This window comes from Pleurodeles waltl, chromosome 8, assembly GCF_031143425.1.
Source record: "Pleurodeles waltl isolate 20211129_DDA chromosome 8, aPleWal1.hap1.20221129, whole genome shotgun sequence".
NCBI lineage: Eukaryota > Metazoa > Chordata > Amphibia > Caudata > Salamandridae > Pleurodeles > Pleurodeles waltl.
The window spans coordinates 33590512-33608050 of record NC_090447.1 but is presented as its reverse complement, the minus strand read 5'-3'; the positions used below and the strand labels follow the sequence as shown (position 1 = coordinate 33608050).

The window sequence follows — 17539 nt, the reverse complement described above, 5'->3', positions numbered from 1 at the left end:
CAGGCTCAAGGGGATCAGCCCTGAGAAACACTGTGGCGCACAGTATGCGATTTGGAACTGTCCTTGGAGGCAGATGTGCAATGGTAGTGGGAAGGGGGTTGTGTATGGGCAGGGAATAAATAACCTGAAAGGATCGGTCTGAGAGAAAAGCAGTGAACTAGGACAGTGCAGATCCACCTATTCCTATGTCCCGTAAGCACGCAAGCAAAGTTTTATGGGACACAGTTATCAAACACGGCACTTACGTCTAGCAAGATCAAAGTAGGGGGCCTGCCTTCATCTAAACTTCATCTAAAGTATAGCGTAGATGCTCTGTATGTGCAAGGAGGGTGGACTCAGTGTGCGCTAGTCTAAAGCCTTTCTGCGAGATACCTAAAATCTGGTTTGCTTCTAGAAACTTAGCTAAAATGGCATTGACGTGTTTCTCTGTCACTTTGGTCAAAAAAGGCAGGAGGGAAATGGAGTGAAAATGATCCAGTTTGGAAGCGTCAAAAGGCAGATTCTTCAAAAGGGGGCTAAACCTTGGCATATTTCCAGGATCCGGGTATAGATGCAAGCGACAAGGAGAAATCAGTAGGTTCAAAACAGGGTGGTAGAAAAAAAGTGCTGAAGTTTATAAAATGTGTCTGGCTTAAGAGGGTCAACATGATTTAACTTGGCTACAATGAGTGCGTAGCTCACACAGGAGATAGGGAACTGAGCAAGGGTGGAGCAGTGCTTGTAGGGCCATCAGGCCCAGCGAGAGAGTGCACAGACTGTGCAATGTTCCAAACCAAGTAGCAGCGTCCCCGCCGCAGCCTACATAAAGTACCAGGGGCGGGGGCTTTATCAGGCTCCTCCCGGGCCTGTCTCTCATTGGTTTCCCCTGGACCAATCAGAGAAAGACAGGTTTTGTTACTTCCAACAGCCCGGTCTGAACACAGAAGCTGGTGCGGAAGTGGCCAATAGAAATGTAAACACCGCAAGCATGACAACTACAACCCCCAAACCACTGTGCAATCTTCTGAGCCAAGTAACAGCATTTAGGTAGGGACCTTAATGTAATGGTCTCTTTAAGGTGTGTCCACATACTCTGCAATTCTTAAGAATACAGTGTGAATGCGTATAAAATACAATTCTGGAAAACTGATGGCCAGAGGAAAAAAGGTCATCTTCAGAATTACAAATTTAGAACTGCTCCACTAAGTGGTGTTACTATGCAGATAAATCAGTGTGTTCAAAGCAGTGTTCGGCTGAGCAATACTAAAACCCAGGGAAGGGGGCACATTTTGTCCATTAATGTTTCCACTGTGTACCCTTGAAACGTAGTTCTGTGCCTCTCTCCACGATCTGCTTCTGGGACACAGACATTTGGCCGATGGGTCGGACGGGTGTGGCTGCAGGAAGAGAGTGTAACAAGAGATGCATGGACAGCGCTGAGCCGTTATCAGTAAGAGGGAATCGCATGAAGTTTTAAAGGCAAGTTGGGGTAGAAACCGATGGGTATCCACAGACATTAAGGGGCAATGTAAAGCGTCAGCAAGAGGGTGACCAAGGAAGAGGGGCCACTGAAGGGGAAAGGTTAAGAGGCTCACTGATGCACCTGTCCCATTGAACCTGTCAAGGGTAGTCTCTCGTTTTCATCAAGCTCCACCCCCCTCACTGTCAATGATGCTCTTCAATAACAGAGATGCTGAAGGGATATCTATGGGTTACAAAAGTGAATGATATTCCTAAATCTTTAATGCGCAAGAGCGTCCTCACACCAACACCAAACTGTCTTTAAAAGTATGTCAGTCTATGAAAGATTCTATGATGGAGAGTTCACTTAACAGAAAGTACTGTGAATGCAGCTCATTAGAAAATTCTTCACTGCAGGTGGATGAGACTAGCTGAATAAAGTGGAACGTGTCTGCTCGGCACAAGTGCTCTAGACACCAACAAGATACTGTGACTAAAGAGTATTCCAGACACACGGTGAATGGCACTACATTTAAATTAACATAAACGTTTACTGAATAACTGAGAGGAAAGTCTCTTGACTACGATGAGGGGAGAAGGGACAGAAGGAGTTGTATGGTTTAAAGGGATGGAATGAAGGCATTTTGGCGTTGCCTACTCCACTCCTGGTTCAAACTCTTGTTGTTGACTTCCTTACTCACAAGACTGGAGCAGATTGACGCCTACAAGGAAACACAGTAAAGGGAGTTTGGGATACATCAGGCATACTCCTGGTTTAGTTCCAGGGCTTGGTATGTGATCAGGAGGTCTCACCTCCCCCCAGCCACCAACGGGATCCTGAAGATTCTGCTTGTGGTAAGACAGCTGGCGGATGCAATTGTTCACTGCCACACTGCTCCTCCCCGGAGCCAGCTCCTCCTCTGTCATCTCCACCCATCCAAGAGAGCAGACTGAGAAGCACTAAGAACAAAGAAAAAAGATTACAGCTCATGATGTTAGCCATTGTTACAGATTAAGAGAGGTAAATGTACGCATTTTATAAACAGTGGCATGCTGCACTGAGGACTGGCACCTAGAGAGTACACTCAAACAATGCTACAATGTAGAAATTCAAGTGATCAGGGCATGCCAGAGTGAAAAATATTGAGGACACTGCAAGCAGTTAGGACATGTGTGAGAGTGTGCCCAACACCATGACACATGAGGCAGTCATTAGAGAATGAGGATGAATCTGGGATTTTCACTACAGGCATATAGCTGGACTAATCTGGATGAGCTGGAGTACAGCCACTCCGCGGTACTCCGCGCAGGAATATGAGCGGAGGTGAGCAAGCATGTGGATTCCGTCAGTCTGTCGGTCGTAGTGGACCTCCAAGTGAAGCTCTCACAGTTGTACCACAAGGTGTTGGACATTCTGGCCATTTGTGTTCTGACCGCAGTTTCACACTGCTGCAGTGTACTTTACTCTACAAATGGAAGCACATTCAATGGAGTTACAGGTGGAACTCACACACAATGTGATTCACAAAATACAACGATGAGTTATGCTTCAAGTCCTTTTCATACTGGTTAGGAAACTAATATTGATTCTTAAATGGATTTTACGTAAAAGGTACCCTCTCCTTTCCATTTATGAGTGAAGCTAAAATAGATGTTTAGGTTTGTCAGGTGTTAAAGACAATAAACTAATTTTCTAGCATGTGCAAGAATTTCCAAAAGCAGATGAGGCTTGTAACCTGTGTTAGTACCTCAATGCAGCATTCTGTAATAATAAGAAAACAAAAGTGTCTGCTTTCCTGTGCCTGCGCTTTGGATAACCAGATGCTCAGACTGCACCAACCTCACTCGCTCCATGCCTGTGGAGTGCTTGTACTCACCTCCCTCAACATCTAGCTAACTCAAAGACATATGGACATCAAACCCTGGCATGGGCTCCAATACCACTGGCCAGGGGAGTGTACCACAGTGATAGAACTATTGGAAATAACATATCTTCTCTGGTTCCTAAGATGCTGCAGATCAAACGTGAAATCATCCTAACCTGAAGAAGAAGTTACTTACCTTCAGTAACACCTTGCCTGGTAGAGAACCTATCGAGACGCAGATTCCTTATCTAAGAATTATCTCCAGGCATCAGACGGGATCCGGGAATTATTTTGTGAGCAGTACCCCCGAGCCCCGGTAGGTGACATCGATCTGCTCAGCGTGGCATAGTCTGCGGCGGGAGTAACATGTGCGGTGCCTATACAGGGACCACACCAGTGCGCTGATGTCAGTTTCTTTTCACAACTTTCCACGTCAGAAGAGCGGAGCCATGAAGAACACTGACCACTGGTGGTGTGTAAAGCTAGGGCCCTGAAAGGTAAACGACCCTGAATCTAAAATATATGTTTTCAGAGCCGGGAGGATTGGTAAAGAATTGGAGGCGAGAGTGTCTACCAGACAAGGCGTCACCAAAGGTAAGTACCTTGTTCATCTGATAGAGACTTTTAGCCACAGATTCCTCACCTTAGAATAGATACCCAAGCAGTAACACCCCAGAGGTGGGTCTGAGAAACAAATCTACACTAGGAAGTCCTGCAAGACCGAACAGGAAAAGTGCTCATTCCTGCGGACCTCACCATACAGACAGCAGTGCTTGGTAAACGTGAGCAGAGACGACCATGTTGCTGCCTCGCAGATGTCCAGGACAGGAACTCTGTGCGCTACATCAGTGGCTGAAGCCCTGGCTCTGGTGGAATGAGCCCACTGGGTTGCTTTTTGGCTAATGCGTAGCAGATTTTGATGCAGAGCATGATCCATTGAGAGAAGGTCTGTTTCACCACCGCCTTCCGTTTGTGCACTGACATACGCCATGAAGAGTTGATCGTCCATCTAGGACTCTTCTGTGCGGCCCAAGGAGATCGACAACGCTCTTTTTGGGTCCACCTGGTGGAGTTGCTCCTCTTCTTTAGGGGGATGAGGCAGCGCACAAAAGGTAGGCAGGGTGATAGACTTGCCTTCATGAAACGGGGTCATCACATTCGGTAAGAAGGATGCTTGAGTCCGAAAGACTAGTTTGGCGGGGTAGAAAGTCACAAAGAAGGGTGTGCCGATAGCGCCTGAAACTCACGAACCTTCCTTGCGGATGTTATTGCCACAAGAAAGGCTGTCTTGATGGCAAATAGTCTGATTGGCCAGTTATGGAGCAGCTCGAAGGCATTAAACATCAGATAGGTAAGAACAATGTTGAGGTCCCACTGAGGCATAGTGAAGTGGGCTGGAGGAAACATATGTTTAAGGCCCTTCAGAAACCTTTTTAGAATAGGAGACATGAAAAGAGAAGGCTGATCTGGTCACAACAGAAATGCCATTATGTCAGACAACCCTTCAAAGTGCCCAATGCAGAGCCCTGCATGACCAGGGTAAGAATAAACAAATGAACCTGTGAAAAAGGAGCAGATCCGTGGTGTAAGGAAATGCCTCCTTGGCATGGTTACCCCCTGACTTTTTGCCTTTGCTGATGCTGATGCTAAGTTTTGATCTGAAAGTGTGCTGAGGCCTGCTAACCAGGCCCCAGCACCAGTGTTCTTTCCCTAACCTGTACTTTTGTTTTCACAACTGGCACACCCTGGCATCCAGGTAAGTCCCTTGTAACTGGTACCCCTGGTACCAAGGGCCCTGATGCCAGGGAAGGTCTCTAAGGGCTGCAGCATGTCGTATGCCAGCCTGGGGACCCCTCACTCAACACAGACACACTGCTTGCCAGCTTGTGTGTGCTGGTGAGGACAAAACGAGTAAGTCTACATGGCACTCCCCTCAGGGTGCCATGCCAACCTCACACTGCCTATGCAGTATAGATAAGTCACCCCTCTAGCAGGCCTTACAGCCCTAAGGCAGGGTGCACTATACCATAGGTCAGGGCACCAGTGCATGAGCACTGTGCCCCTACAGTGTCTAAGCAAAACCTTAGACATTGTAAGTGCAGGGTAGCCATAAGAGTATATGGTCTGGGAGTCCGTCAGGCACGAACTCCACAGCACCATAATGGCTACACTGAAAACTGGGAAGTTTGGTATCAAACTTCTCAGCACAATAAATGCACACTGATGCCAGTGTACATTTTATTGTAACATACACCCCAGAGGGCACCTTAGAGGGGCCCCCTGAAACCTTAACCAACTACCCGTGTAGGCTGACTGGTTTTAGCAGCCTGCCACACTCGAGACATGTTGCTGGCCACATGGGGAGAGTGCCTTTGTCACTCTGTGGCTAGTAACAAAGCCTCTACTGGGTGGAGATGCTTATCACCTCCCCCTTGCAGGAACTGTAACACCTGGCGGTGAGCCTCAAAGGCTCACCCCCTTTGTTACAGCACCCCAGGGCATTCCAGCTAGTGGAGTTGCCCGCCCCCTCCGGCCACGGCCCCACTTTTGGCGGCAAGGCCGGAGGAGATAATGAGAAAAACAAGGAGGAGTCACTGCCCAGTCAGGACAGACCCTAAGGCAACCTGAGCTGAGGTGACTCTGACTTTTAGAAATCCCCTTGGGAGGAGGCACAAAGAGGGTGTAGCCACCCTCAGGGCTAGTAGCCATTGGCTACTGCCCTCCCAGACCTAAACACACCCCTAAATTCTGTATTTAGGGGCTACCCAGAACCTAGGAACTCAGATTCCTGCAATCTAAGAAGAAGAGGACTGCTAAGCTGAAAAACCCTGCAGAGAAGACGGAGACACCAACTGCTTTGGCCCCAGCTCTACCGGCCTGTCTCCCCCCTTGTAAAGACACTGCTCCAGCGACGCTTTCCCCAGGGACCAGCGACCTCTGAATCCTCAGAGGACTGCCCTGCTCTAGAAGGACCAAGAAACTACAGAGGACAGCGGCTCTGTTCACCCAAGACTGCAACTTTGTTTCAAAGGAGCAACTTTAAAACAACTTGCGTTTCCCGCCGGAAGCGTGAGACTTGCTACTCTGCACCCGACGCCCCCGGCTCGACTTGTGGAGAAACAACACTTCAGGGAGGACTCCCCGGCGACTGCGAGACCGTGAGTAGCCAGAGTTGCCCCCCCCAGAGCCCCCACAGCGACGCCTGCAGAGGGAATCCTGAGGCTCCCCCTGACCGCGACTGCCTGCTTCCCAGATCCCGGCGCCTGGTAAAGACTCTGCACCCGCAGCCCCCAGGACCTGAAAGATCGGAACTCCAGTGCAGAAGTGACCCCCAGGAGGCCCTCTCCCTTGCCCAGGTGGTGGCTACCCCGAGGAGCCCTCCCCTTTCCTGCCTGCATCGCTAAAGAGACCCCTTGGTCTCTCATTGAATTCTATTGGAAACCCAACGCGTGTTTGCACACTGCACCCGGCCGCCCCCGTGCTGCTGAGGATGCACTTTCTGTGTGGACTTGTGTCCCCCTGGTCTGCCCTCCGAAGACGCGGGTACTCACCTGCTGGCAGACTGGAACAGGGGCACCCCCTTCTCCATTGAAGCCTATACGTTTTGGGCACCACTTTGACCTCTGCACCTGACCGACCCTGAGCTGCTGGTGTGGTAACTTTGGGGTTGCTCTTGGACCCAAACTTGAACCCCGTAGGTGGTTTACTTACCTGCAAAAACTAACTAACTCTTACTCCCCCCAGGGACTGTTGAAAATTGCACTAAGTGTCTAGTTTTAAAATAGCTATATGTGATTTACTTGAAAACTGTGTATGCTATTTTGATTATTCAAAGTTCCTAAAGTACCTAACTGCAATACCTTTCATTTGAAGTATTACATGTAAAATTTGAACCTGTGGTTCTTAAAATAAACTAAGAAAATATATTTTTCTATACAAAAACCTATTGGCCTGGAATTGTCTTTGAGTGTGTGTTCCTCATTTATTGCTTGTGTATGTCCAACAAATGCTTAACACTACTCCTTTGATAAGCCTACTGCTCGACCACACTACCACAAAATAAAGCATTAGTATTATCTCTTTTTGCCACTATCTTACCTCTAAGGGGAACCCTTGGACTCTGTGCATACTATTCCTTACTTTGAAATAGTGCATATAGAGCCAACTTCCTACAGGTGGTCAACCTGTTCTTTTGTACACCATGCCACAACCTTGCTCCAACAGCAGGCATATACCATCTTGGTGGAGGGATGCCCGGCTGCAAAAGCGATATTACAGAGTTAAGGCAGAAGGTCAAAGGCTGTCAACAATCACCACTCAATATCCACGGATGAAGGCAGAGCGTTGACCGGGTGTGGTGCAGGATCCTTCCCTGCGGTCTCACAGAAGATATTCCAGAAGAGGCAGCCTGATCGGAGGACTGATGGACATGCTCAACAGTTCAGGATACCAGACTCTCCGTGGAGCCACAAGAGTAAGTTGAGCCCAGTCGTTCTTGATCTTCTTGAGAACTCTGGGCAGGAGTGGTATCTGTGGAAAGGCATACAGCAGGGCTAAGCTCCACTCTAGACTAAATGAGCAAGAGCTACATTGGAAACTCCAGCATGCAGAACTGCTGGCATTGTGTGTTCCTGGCAGCAGTGAACAGATCTTACCAAGGCTCTCCACACTCTTGGAAGAGACTTTGCTCCAATTCCGGGTGGAGACGCCAAGCGTGACCCAATAGGCATCAACAGCTGAGTTTGTCCGCCCTGGCGTTCAGAGAGCCTGGCAGGTGTTTAACCATCAGGGAAATACCCTGACGTTCCAGCCATGTCCATAGAAGAAGGGCCTCTTGCCAAAGGGTCCACGACCCCACCTCTCTCTGTTTGTTGCAGTACCACATTACGGTGGTTCTGTCCATGAGCACCTGCATCAGCCTTCCCTTGATGGAAGGTAGCAAGGCTCTCAATGGAAATGGGATTGGTCAAAGCTTCAAAAGGTTGATGTGGAGCTCAGATTCGCAGAAGACCAGAGTCCTCTGATTTCCACCTTTCACAGATGGTCCCCCCAGCGCAGGAGTGACGCGTCTGTCACTACAGCTAGATCTGGCTAAGGAAGGGAGAGGGGTCTGCCGATTTTTTGCAGGACCTTCCGAGATCTAGACCTTGTCGGAGAGTCTCTTGATGATGTGCCCACTGGAACTTCAGGTCCCACTGCTGAGTCCTCCTATGCCAATGGGCATGCATCACTAGCAGCATGTCGGAGGTGATGAGGCTTAGCAGCCTTAGAGTCAGCCTCGCCGAAATCTAGGATAGAGGCTAAAACATCGGTATCATAACCCGAATATCCTGGACATGCTGCTTGGGAGGATAAGCCCGAAACTGCCCTGCCTAGAACAGTTCCGGGAGCAACTGAGAAGGGGGTCAGATGTGACCTGAGCTCTTTGATAGAGAACCCCAGTGAGTGCAGGAGGTCCACCATACTTTAGAGATGGGAGACGACTGCCTGGGACAAACCCGCCTTTAATAGCCAGTTGGCGAGATAGGGAAAGACTGGCACCACCGATCTCAACAGAGGAACTGCAACCACTGCCATCATCTTGGTGAACACTGAGGGGTGGTGGAAAAGCCAGAAAGGAGCACAGTAAACTGAAAGTGCTTGTGGCCTACTGTGAACCGCAGGTAATGCCTATGGGCAGGAAGGATGGGGATGTGGAAGAATGCATCCTGCAAGTCCAATGATTCCATCCAGTCTTCCAGGTCCAGGGCAGACAGGACTTAAGCAAGCTGGGGATTCTGAATTTCTCTTTCTTCAGAAAGAAATTGAGAGGGTGTAGGTCTAGGATAGGAGAAAGGCCTCTGCCCTTTTTGGGCACCAGAAAGTAGCAGGAATAAAAACAACGTCCTAATTCTGATGCAGATACTCTTTCTTTGGCTCCCTTGGACAAGAGAGCTGCCACGTCCTAGAGGAGTAAGGATATGTGGCCCTCTGGTATCCTGTCACAAGCAGATGGCATAGGTTAAAGAGGAGTCACAAAGGGGAGGGAGTAGCCCATTTGGAGAATCTAGAGAACTCAGCGGTCAGATGTTATGGACCTGCAGTGGAGCAGGTGAAAACGTATCCTGCCTCACACTGGATGCCAATAATTGTCAGAGGGCAAACTAAAAGGGCTTGGAGACGGCAGCTGCCAGGTGGGTGGTGACTGGCTCAACCTTTGGCTACCTGAGCCACGAGGTTTGTGGGTACCATGTTCTTGGCCACACAAGGACCTGGAAGCCTGATGGGTGGGTGGAGACGCAGATGGAAGACCCTTGTGGCTATGAAAGGAGGCCTGGAAGGTAGTAGGGGGACATGGAAATGCCCAAGGACTTGGTCATAGCCCTGCTGTCCTTTAAGGTGGACTCCTCGCTGGAGTGCTTATCTCCAAAGAGACAGGAGCCATCGAAGGGTATGTATGTGCGAGGCCTTGACATTCCCCGAAAAGCTGGTGGCTCTCAACCAGGTGTGGCCACGACAATAAATCGCTCTGCCCAGTGAGTAGTCGTGTCAAGCCCACATCGAATGGTGATGTGGGCTTCTTCTCTCCCGTCAGCAATGGCTCGAGAGAGTAAGGCTCGGGCCTCCTCCGTGACCATAGGCAGCACTGGCGTAAACGAGGTCCAGATTGTATGGGACTATCAGCCCAAAAGGCACGCTGCGTTCACCAACCACAGTGCCAGACAAAAACACCCTCTTCCAAAAGGTATCCAGTTTCTTGAATTCCCTAATGGGTGGCGTGGTAGGGAATGCACCAGGGTTTACTCTGGAAGTGGAGGCTTGGACCACCAAGTTCTCTGGGGGTGTTGTGCTGGGTGAGGAAACTGGGGCCCCCTGGGGCAGGGGGGTGGGCAATTGTCCTACGTACAGGAGCAGCTGTGCAGGACTTGGACCAGTCCCCAAATAGGACGTATGTGAGGGCTTCATTAAATGGGAGAAGGGGTTCAGATTGGGTGACTCCCGATTGAAGCACCTCCACTGTTAATCTTGAGAGCCACGGAGGACAGCTGAAGGTTCAGGACCTCAGCCACCCTTTTCACAACCACTGCAAATGAGGCACTCTACTCCGTAGCCACGGTAGGGGGAGAGACCACACCAGTGTCTGGGGAGGTGTCCAGGCCTTTGGCATCCACCAAATCCTCATACCAGGTGTACTCAATGTCATATAATGGCTGGCATTCATAAGGGTCCAGTGGCCCCTCGCATTCATCCCCAATTCCAGGGCCCCAGGAATAAGACAACTGCTCTGATCTAGGGGAACTGCCACCAACTGGCACTGGGACTGGCTTCAGATGATGCTTCTCTGGCTCTGTGTTGGAGTTAGGGATGATGATGTGGATGGTGCCACCAGCATTGGAGCAGGCAGTGGGGAATGGTCGAGGTGGTACGACTGGCACCACTCCAGATCCAGCTACAGATCCATGGGGCCACACTGGTGCCAAAGGCAATCCAGCTTACGGAAGACCAGTAGGGGCCCCTCGAACCCGCAGGGCCTTAAAGCGCTCCAGCAGAGACAGTGTGCCCAAATATGAGGTGCAATGCCTCAAATTTGAAGTAGTTGGGCGGGTGTTGCTCCGGCTTCTGGAAATTCTGGGAGGTGCGGAGACAGACCAAGCGCGGGCTTTCCCAAAGAGCCAGGCCTAGAAAGCAAATGTTGGCTCATCTCGTTGGAAGACTTCAACGGATGAGACGAAGTTAAAGAACTCTTCAACTTCTTACTCTTCTTCCCCTTGTGGGACCTACCCGATTCCCCCAATGACTGACTGTAATAATGAGCACTTAGAGTGGCTCCACAAGCGATCTTTGGACCATCCTGTTGACGGAGACCATCGCATCGTCACATGTCAAGGAGCTTCAAGTACTTAGGGTGCAGGGTGCAGCAATACGCACAGGTCCTCGCGTTGTGATCATGCTTCAGGTACCAGAGGCACACTAAATTAGGGTCTATCACAACAATTTTAAGTAGTGACACCTTTTATTGAACAGCATTGTCAGGATGTTTGCTTGCCCAGATATCACTATCACACAATGCTACGATGAACAGAATCTTTGGGAAATGCCAGATGGCGATAGGTGGGGGGAATTTCCTAACATACAAAGCGGTATGATTTTGATAGGTATTGGCTTCCCTTTCTACAGCTGTCACAACTCTCGCACCACTGTAGTTCAAACTCTCATCTTTCACATTGGCACCTACCACCCTAACATAAGGACAATAAAAACATTACCCACTTCCTCACAGCACACGGACACTGTTCTGCCCACCTTTGCATTTGGTTCCGGATCATTGCCCAGTAGTGGCTGTTTGTCTTCATCTTTGGACTGTACAGAACTGAAAAAAAGATATTTTAGAAAGTTAACTTTATGCAAACAATGGCATTTTGTATAAGATGATCACTCATACAATTCACCCCCAAGCCACCTAAGACCCTGTAACAGCTAGACACTCTGCACACCTAAACTCTACAACATCTTACTGGTAGCAGACATTACTCACCATTGCATGACTTCAACCCACACTACACCGTTCTACATGTGGGACGACCATCCTGGTATAAAAAACAACAGTAGTGTCCATCCCAGTGTAAAAAAACAACAGTAGTGTCCATCCCAGTGTAAAAAAACAACAGTAGTGTCCATCCCAGTGTAAAAAAACAGTAGTGTCCATCCCAGTGTAAAAAAAAACAACAGTAGTGTCGATCCCAGTGTAAAAAAGTGGCTACTGGTAGAAACTGGGAAGCACGAGTGCCTCTGCCGAGGGACAGAACCGCAGCAGCTGACTGCTCAGCTATGCCTTCAGCTCCCTCTCTCTGGTAATTACTAGAACACCCTCGGAGCCCTCAGTCTTTGCACTTGTGGCAGAGTCAAGCAACCAAAGCATCAGACTCTCAGAAACCATGAAGAGAAGAGGAGGGTATCCGTCAGTGGTAGAACCGGGCTCCATGGTGTATCTACTACATAGCGGAGATAGAAGCAGACAAGGTTCAGTGAACCTGGGGTTGGTCCATGTGCAACAACCATCCACGGCCAGATCAGTTTTTAACACTGACCACTGTCTACATTCAAGCCAAGCAACAGATTAGTCAGAAATAGGATCCTATAATAAATGGAAATTCTATATTCAAACAAGGACGCTCCAGCAAACATTTCAAGGGGGTCCTATGCCAACTAGAAATGTCATATTCAAACAAGAATCCTCAAGTAAACATTTCAATGGTGGGGTAAAATGTCCCAACTGTGGTCTCCCCTCACCTGGCAATGGTGTGCTCCACAGCAACATTTAAAATGTGTTAATAATAGGAAAGTAAAACTGGTGTAGTTAATAGAAAACATGACTTCCTTGTTATATTTGCTCTGTAGAGTGGGAATCCTCACTCAGCTTGAGAACATTCAATAGCTCAACCTACGTGAGGGATTTAAAACTCAAGCAATAATAATAGCAGAAATGTTTCCATAAATATTTATCCAAAAGCATATTTCATTCAAACAACTACTATTAAAACTCCAAACTGCTAATGTAGCCAACAATATTAATCTGAACCTTTTTTTTGCAACTGAAAAGCTTTATACAGTGAAAAACTGAACAGAGCCTTGAAGCCAGCCTGGCTGGCATTTTAATCAGTGGACACTACCTGTTAGGGTCATGAAAGAGCCTAACCAGTGTTTCTTTCATGGAGCCTCAGGGGTGGGAGCATGTTTGCCACGAGTTCAGAACAGATTTTGTCTCTTTAGGATTCAACCACTCGCATAGGTTGATGGTTTGTGGCCTAGAAAAGACTTCAACTGAAAGAAAAGACTGAACACTGACCGCTGCAACCTTCATGTTAGACTGGTAAGAGAGCCCTAAAAATCATTGCTGCTGACCTGAAGGACATAACAAATCCAGTGTCCTCATGCAAAGGACTGAGCGTACATTCTCTGCCCCATCAATGCTTTGGCTGTACCGTCTTGTATACATAATTTTACACTTGCGATGAGAATATCTTTTATACTCTTTCATATTCAAGTCTATCACTACAAGACATTTAACTTGCTGATAAATTACTGAGTCTTATCAATTGGGTTCCACTCTCACACCATAAAAGCACCTCTGTACAATCATTCATTCACTCATAGACTAACTGAACATCCATACTCGTACAGATGTTAAGATGAGATCAAAGAACAGTGCGTATAGGGTAGACTGTGGTACTATGGACATTACAGGTCTGATAACTACTAAACAAGAGGGTTCTTTTGACAGGCTACGCAAGGGCTCCACATCTTTCCAAGCGTCACTGAGTTGTGATATCCCTCTGACACATCGACATCCGGTCATACCAGCTATTTTGCGCAGGTGCATCGATGCTCGTTTATAAAAACACAACCTTAAAGACATGAAGAGTATAAATAAATAATCTGGCCTCACTGGCGTATACGCGGTGATGTCCGCCATCCTCACCTGATGCTCAGTGCCGCATAGCGTAATGTAGCTTCTTCCAGGTCCTTCTGGCTCGCCTCTGAGATCACCTCTTCTGACTGTAGTTCCTGCAGGTGACATAGATACATGAAACTCAGGAGACATGTTGCAGGTCTGGAGACCTCAAGCTGACTGCCCTTGACCCTCAAGTGTAGATACAGTTTATTTCATGCAGTACCAAATGTGTACAAACACCCCTATACCCAGGTTGGCACATTCGCAAACTGTGTGCTAAGCGGTTATGACAATTTATGAAGGCTCACAAAGTGGAACATGCACACAATAGGTATTAGGCAATAATAATCACAAGAGTATGTTTGTGCAGGATCACATGTATGTAGGCAGGTGCAGGTTGTGTGTGTTTTTATGAATTAAAGAGTCAACACATAGCTTGATGGCACATTGAACATTCCATCTACTTGGACAGACTGATGATCACCCGTACACCTCCAGACAGGAAAACGGGATGAATGTTGTTGTATGTCAGACTGTGCACACCCCAGGTGTGAGAAGATCCAGACTGTTCATCTAACGAACACACATGCGCACACAATGTCAAAATCTGAGCACAGACATAAGCCAACTCGTAATGAGCTGTGGACATTAACAAACATGAGGCTATTTACTACTATTGTTCTCAAGGACACAACATTGGGAAGGTACTGGTCACTGTGATGCACAGTAACACTGGAAATTAACTGTATGCTCCAGGTAAACATGAATAACAAAGACTCTGAGAGGAGGGCAGGCTTCGACACCTCCGGGGAGTGGAGAACACCCGGTGAGGTGGACGGGCGGGATTCGACCTCTCCAGGGAGTGGAGAACACCCTGTGAGGTGGGTGGGCTAAGACCCATCCTGGTAGTGGAGAAGACCCGGTGAGGTGGGCAGACTGTAACCCCTTCGGGGAGTGGGGAAAACCCAGTTAGGTGGGCGGGCTTCAACCCATCCTATGATGGAGGACGCCTCATGGCGTGGTGGGCTTACACCCATTCTGGGAGGGGAGAACACACAGGAAGGTGAGCGGGCTAAGACCCATCCTGGGATTGGAGAAGACCTGGTGAGGTGGGCGGGCTTCACCCCTGGAGAGGTGGGTGGGCTAAGACTCATCCTTGGAGTCGTGAAGACCCGGTGAGGTGAGCGGGCATCGACCTCTCCTAGGAAAGGAGAACACCCAGTGAGGTTGACAAGCTTCAACCCCTCCTGGGAGTGGAGAAGACTCAGTGAGGTGGGCAGACTAACCCATTCGGGGAATGGGGAAAACCCAGTGAGGTGGGCGGGCTTCAGCCCCTCATGTGAGAGGAAAAGACTCAGTCAGGTGGACAAGCTTCGACCCATCCTAGGAGAGGAGAAGACCCTGTGAGGTAAGTAGGCTTCTGCCCATTTTGGAGTGGGGAAGACCCAGTGAGGTGGGCGTGCTTCTGCCCATCCTGGGAGTGGAGAAGACCCGGTGATGTGGGCGCGCTTCTGCCCATCCTGGGAGTGGAGAAGACCCAGTGAGGTGGGCGTGCTTCTGCCCATCCTGAGAGTGGAGAAGACCCAGTGAGGTGGGCGTGCTTCTGCCCATCCTGGGAGTGGAGAAGACCCGGTGAGGTGGGCGTGCTTCTGCCCATCCTGGGAGTGGAGAAGACCCGGTGAGGTGGGCGTGCTTCTGCCCATCCTGGGAGTGGAGAAGACCCGGTGAGGTGGGCAGGCTTTAACCCCTCCGGGAAGTGGGGAAGACTCAGGGCCATAATGGGAAACCTGGGCACTGAACATGCCAATAGATAGTCACAGAGCAGTGTAAACATGTTTGAGAATACAAACGGATCTTGGGGCCTACTGGTGTCAGACTGGGTAAAGCAGAGAGTCAGCTCTCATATTGATCTCAAACCATTACAGTGTGAAGGTATACAACAGAAAATGAAAAACCAAGCTTACTTTCCAAAGCTCGCCATCATCGAACCTCTCCCCATGACTGAATCCCGTCCAGGTCAGCTAAGGTACAAGGAAAGGAGGAGCCAAGGGGTAGAGCAAGGGGGCAGAAGCAAGGGAGCAGGAGACAAGAAACATTAAGAAAAATTAAAACACCGATAAGGAGGTGATAAGAGGGTAAGAAAAATGGGTCACACAAGGAAGGGGAAAGAGAAAGAAAACGCAATAAGCAGGAAGGGAAACAAAACGCGATTAAATAGGAATTAGTATTTTGTTTTAGACGTTTCCTTCCTACCTCCCACACAATATTCCAAAACATGATGCAAATGCTTTTTCGTAGAAGCTTAATGACAGTATGATATGGGAGAACTCCAACAGAGTGCAACGTTACTATCAGATAACCAAATGAAGTGCAACGACTGACCTCACCTTCTACTGCTCGACTCATTTCGGTCTGCAGTCATCGGTGCAGTGCAATGACTGATCCACCTTCAACTGCATGCCTCACCTGAGTCTCCAGTTGTCAGTGCAGTGCAATCACTCACCCACATTCTACTAAACAACTCATCTTGGTACACAGTTATTGGCACATAGCAAAGACTGACCCACAATCTACTACATGACTCACCTGTCTATTGGTCATCGATGCACGTTTGAAGGGGACTCAATGGAAATATAATAGGGCGCTCTGCAGATCCCATCAACCATGCTACACCTGCCCACTGGTGCAAACATTCTTCTGACGTATCTTGAGGAACATTCTGATTCAACAATCAGTAGACTGGTCTGGTTTATTTTGCTATCGAAAGTTGCTCCATCAATCGGACTATGAAAGTAACACTAACTGTATACACAGCAAGGCCTGTCCCAGCCATTCTTATACAAAGGTCCCTGTAAATAACATGCCCCAACAAAAGGACCTCAGGAGGTTGACTTGGGTACTTGATTATTCAATTATGCATTTCATTAACACATGCTGTACAGAGCAACAGAACTAGACTACATAATGGGATATAAACAGTTTGGATGGCAGACAGAAAGGTTGTTGTCGGTGGACTGCACTGTGAGTGGTGGATTTGGACAATACATAAGATGAAAAATGACTTGCCTTCAGTAATGCTATACTCTTACCTACTGCAGATTCCAGGCCAGAATACATGCCAGGAACCAGACTAGGTTCAAGGAATTCTTCAGCAGTGAGCACAGAAGCTGCTCGATGGTGCCGTGCAGCTCTGCATTCGTTCCATACTGCCTCTGAAGTGACGGAGAGGAGTTGCATATAAGCACCACCCCTGCGTGCTCATGTCAGTTTCTAATTTTCTTTTGTGACTTCAGAGGTAGATGTGAACAAAAGTGGTACCACTGTACTAATCCCTAACCTTTTAGGTAATAATAAGAGCCATTTCACAGAAAGGGGGGCTGGGAGTTCAGTGAGGACCCTGTGATAAGAATGGTAACACTCTTTTTAGTAGATACCCAAAGGTATGTAACTTATTCTAGGTGGCACAACATGCTTTCTGTTGCTGCTACTCAGTCGAAGCATGTATGTGTAGACTGCACAGATTTGTGTGGAGGAGTATGCCTTGCTGTGACAGGAGATCTTCCCGAAGTCGTAGCCTGAACGGAGGACAGATGCTCATGCCAAGAAGCTCCGGATACAACACTCTCCTGGCCCAAACCAGAGACACCGGTCGTTCTTGATATTTTTCATAACTCACAGCAGGAGGGGTAGAGGTTGCAAGGCATACATACATGACTCAACCTTGTTCTATTCCAGCCAGAATGCATCTCATAAAGAGGGTTCTTGTGGAAATACCAACTTACAAAACGTTCAACACTGCATG

General features: G+C 48.4%; 1 protein-coding gene across 2 annotated transcripts in view; it reads right to left on the bottom strand.

Moving 5' to 3' along the window:
- Positions 1-17539, bottom strand: part of APBB1 (amyloid beta precursor protein binding family B member 1) — a 254045-nt gene that overhangs the window by 78187 nt on the left and 158319 nt on the right. For both annotated transcript variants that reach the window (XM_069203665.1, XM_069203666.1), the window contains 4 exons: positions 15702-15758; positions 13765-13850; positions 11589-11655; positions 2254-2400 (listed from right to left, as the gene is read on the bottom strand). In XM_069203665.1, the coding sequence (XP_069059766.1) occupies positions 2254-2400; positions 11589-11655; positions 13765-13850; positions 15702-15758 (357 nt within the window). The remainder of the gene's footprint in view (positions 1-2253; positions 2401-11588; positions 11656-13764; positions 13851-15701; positions 15759-17539) is intronic.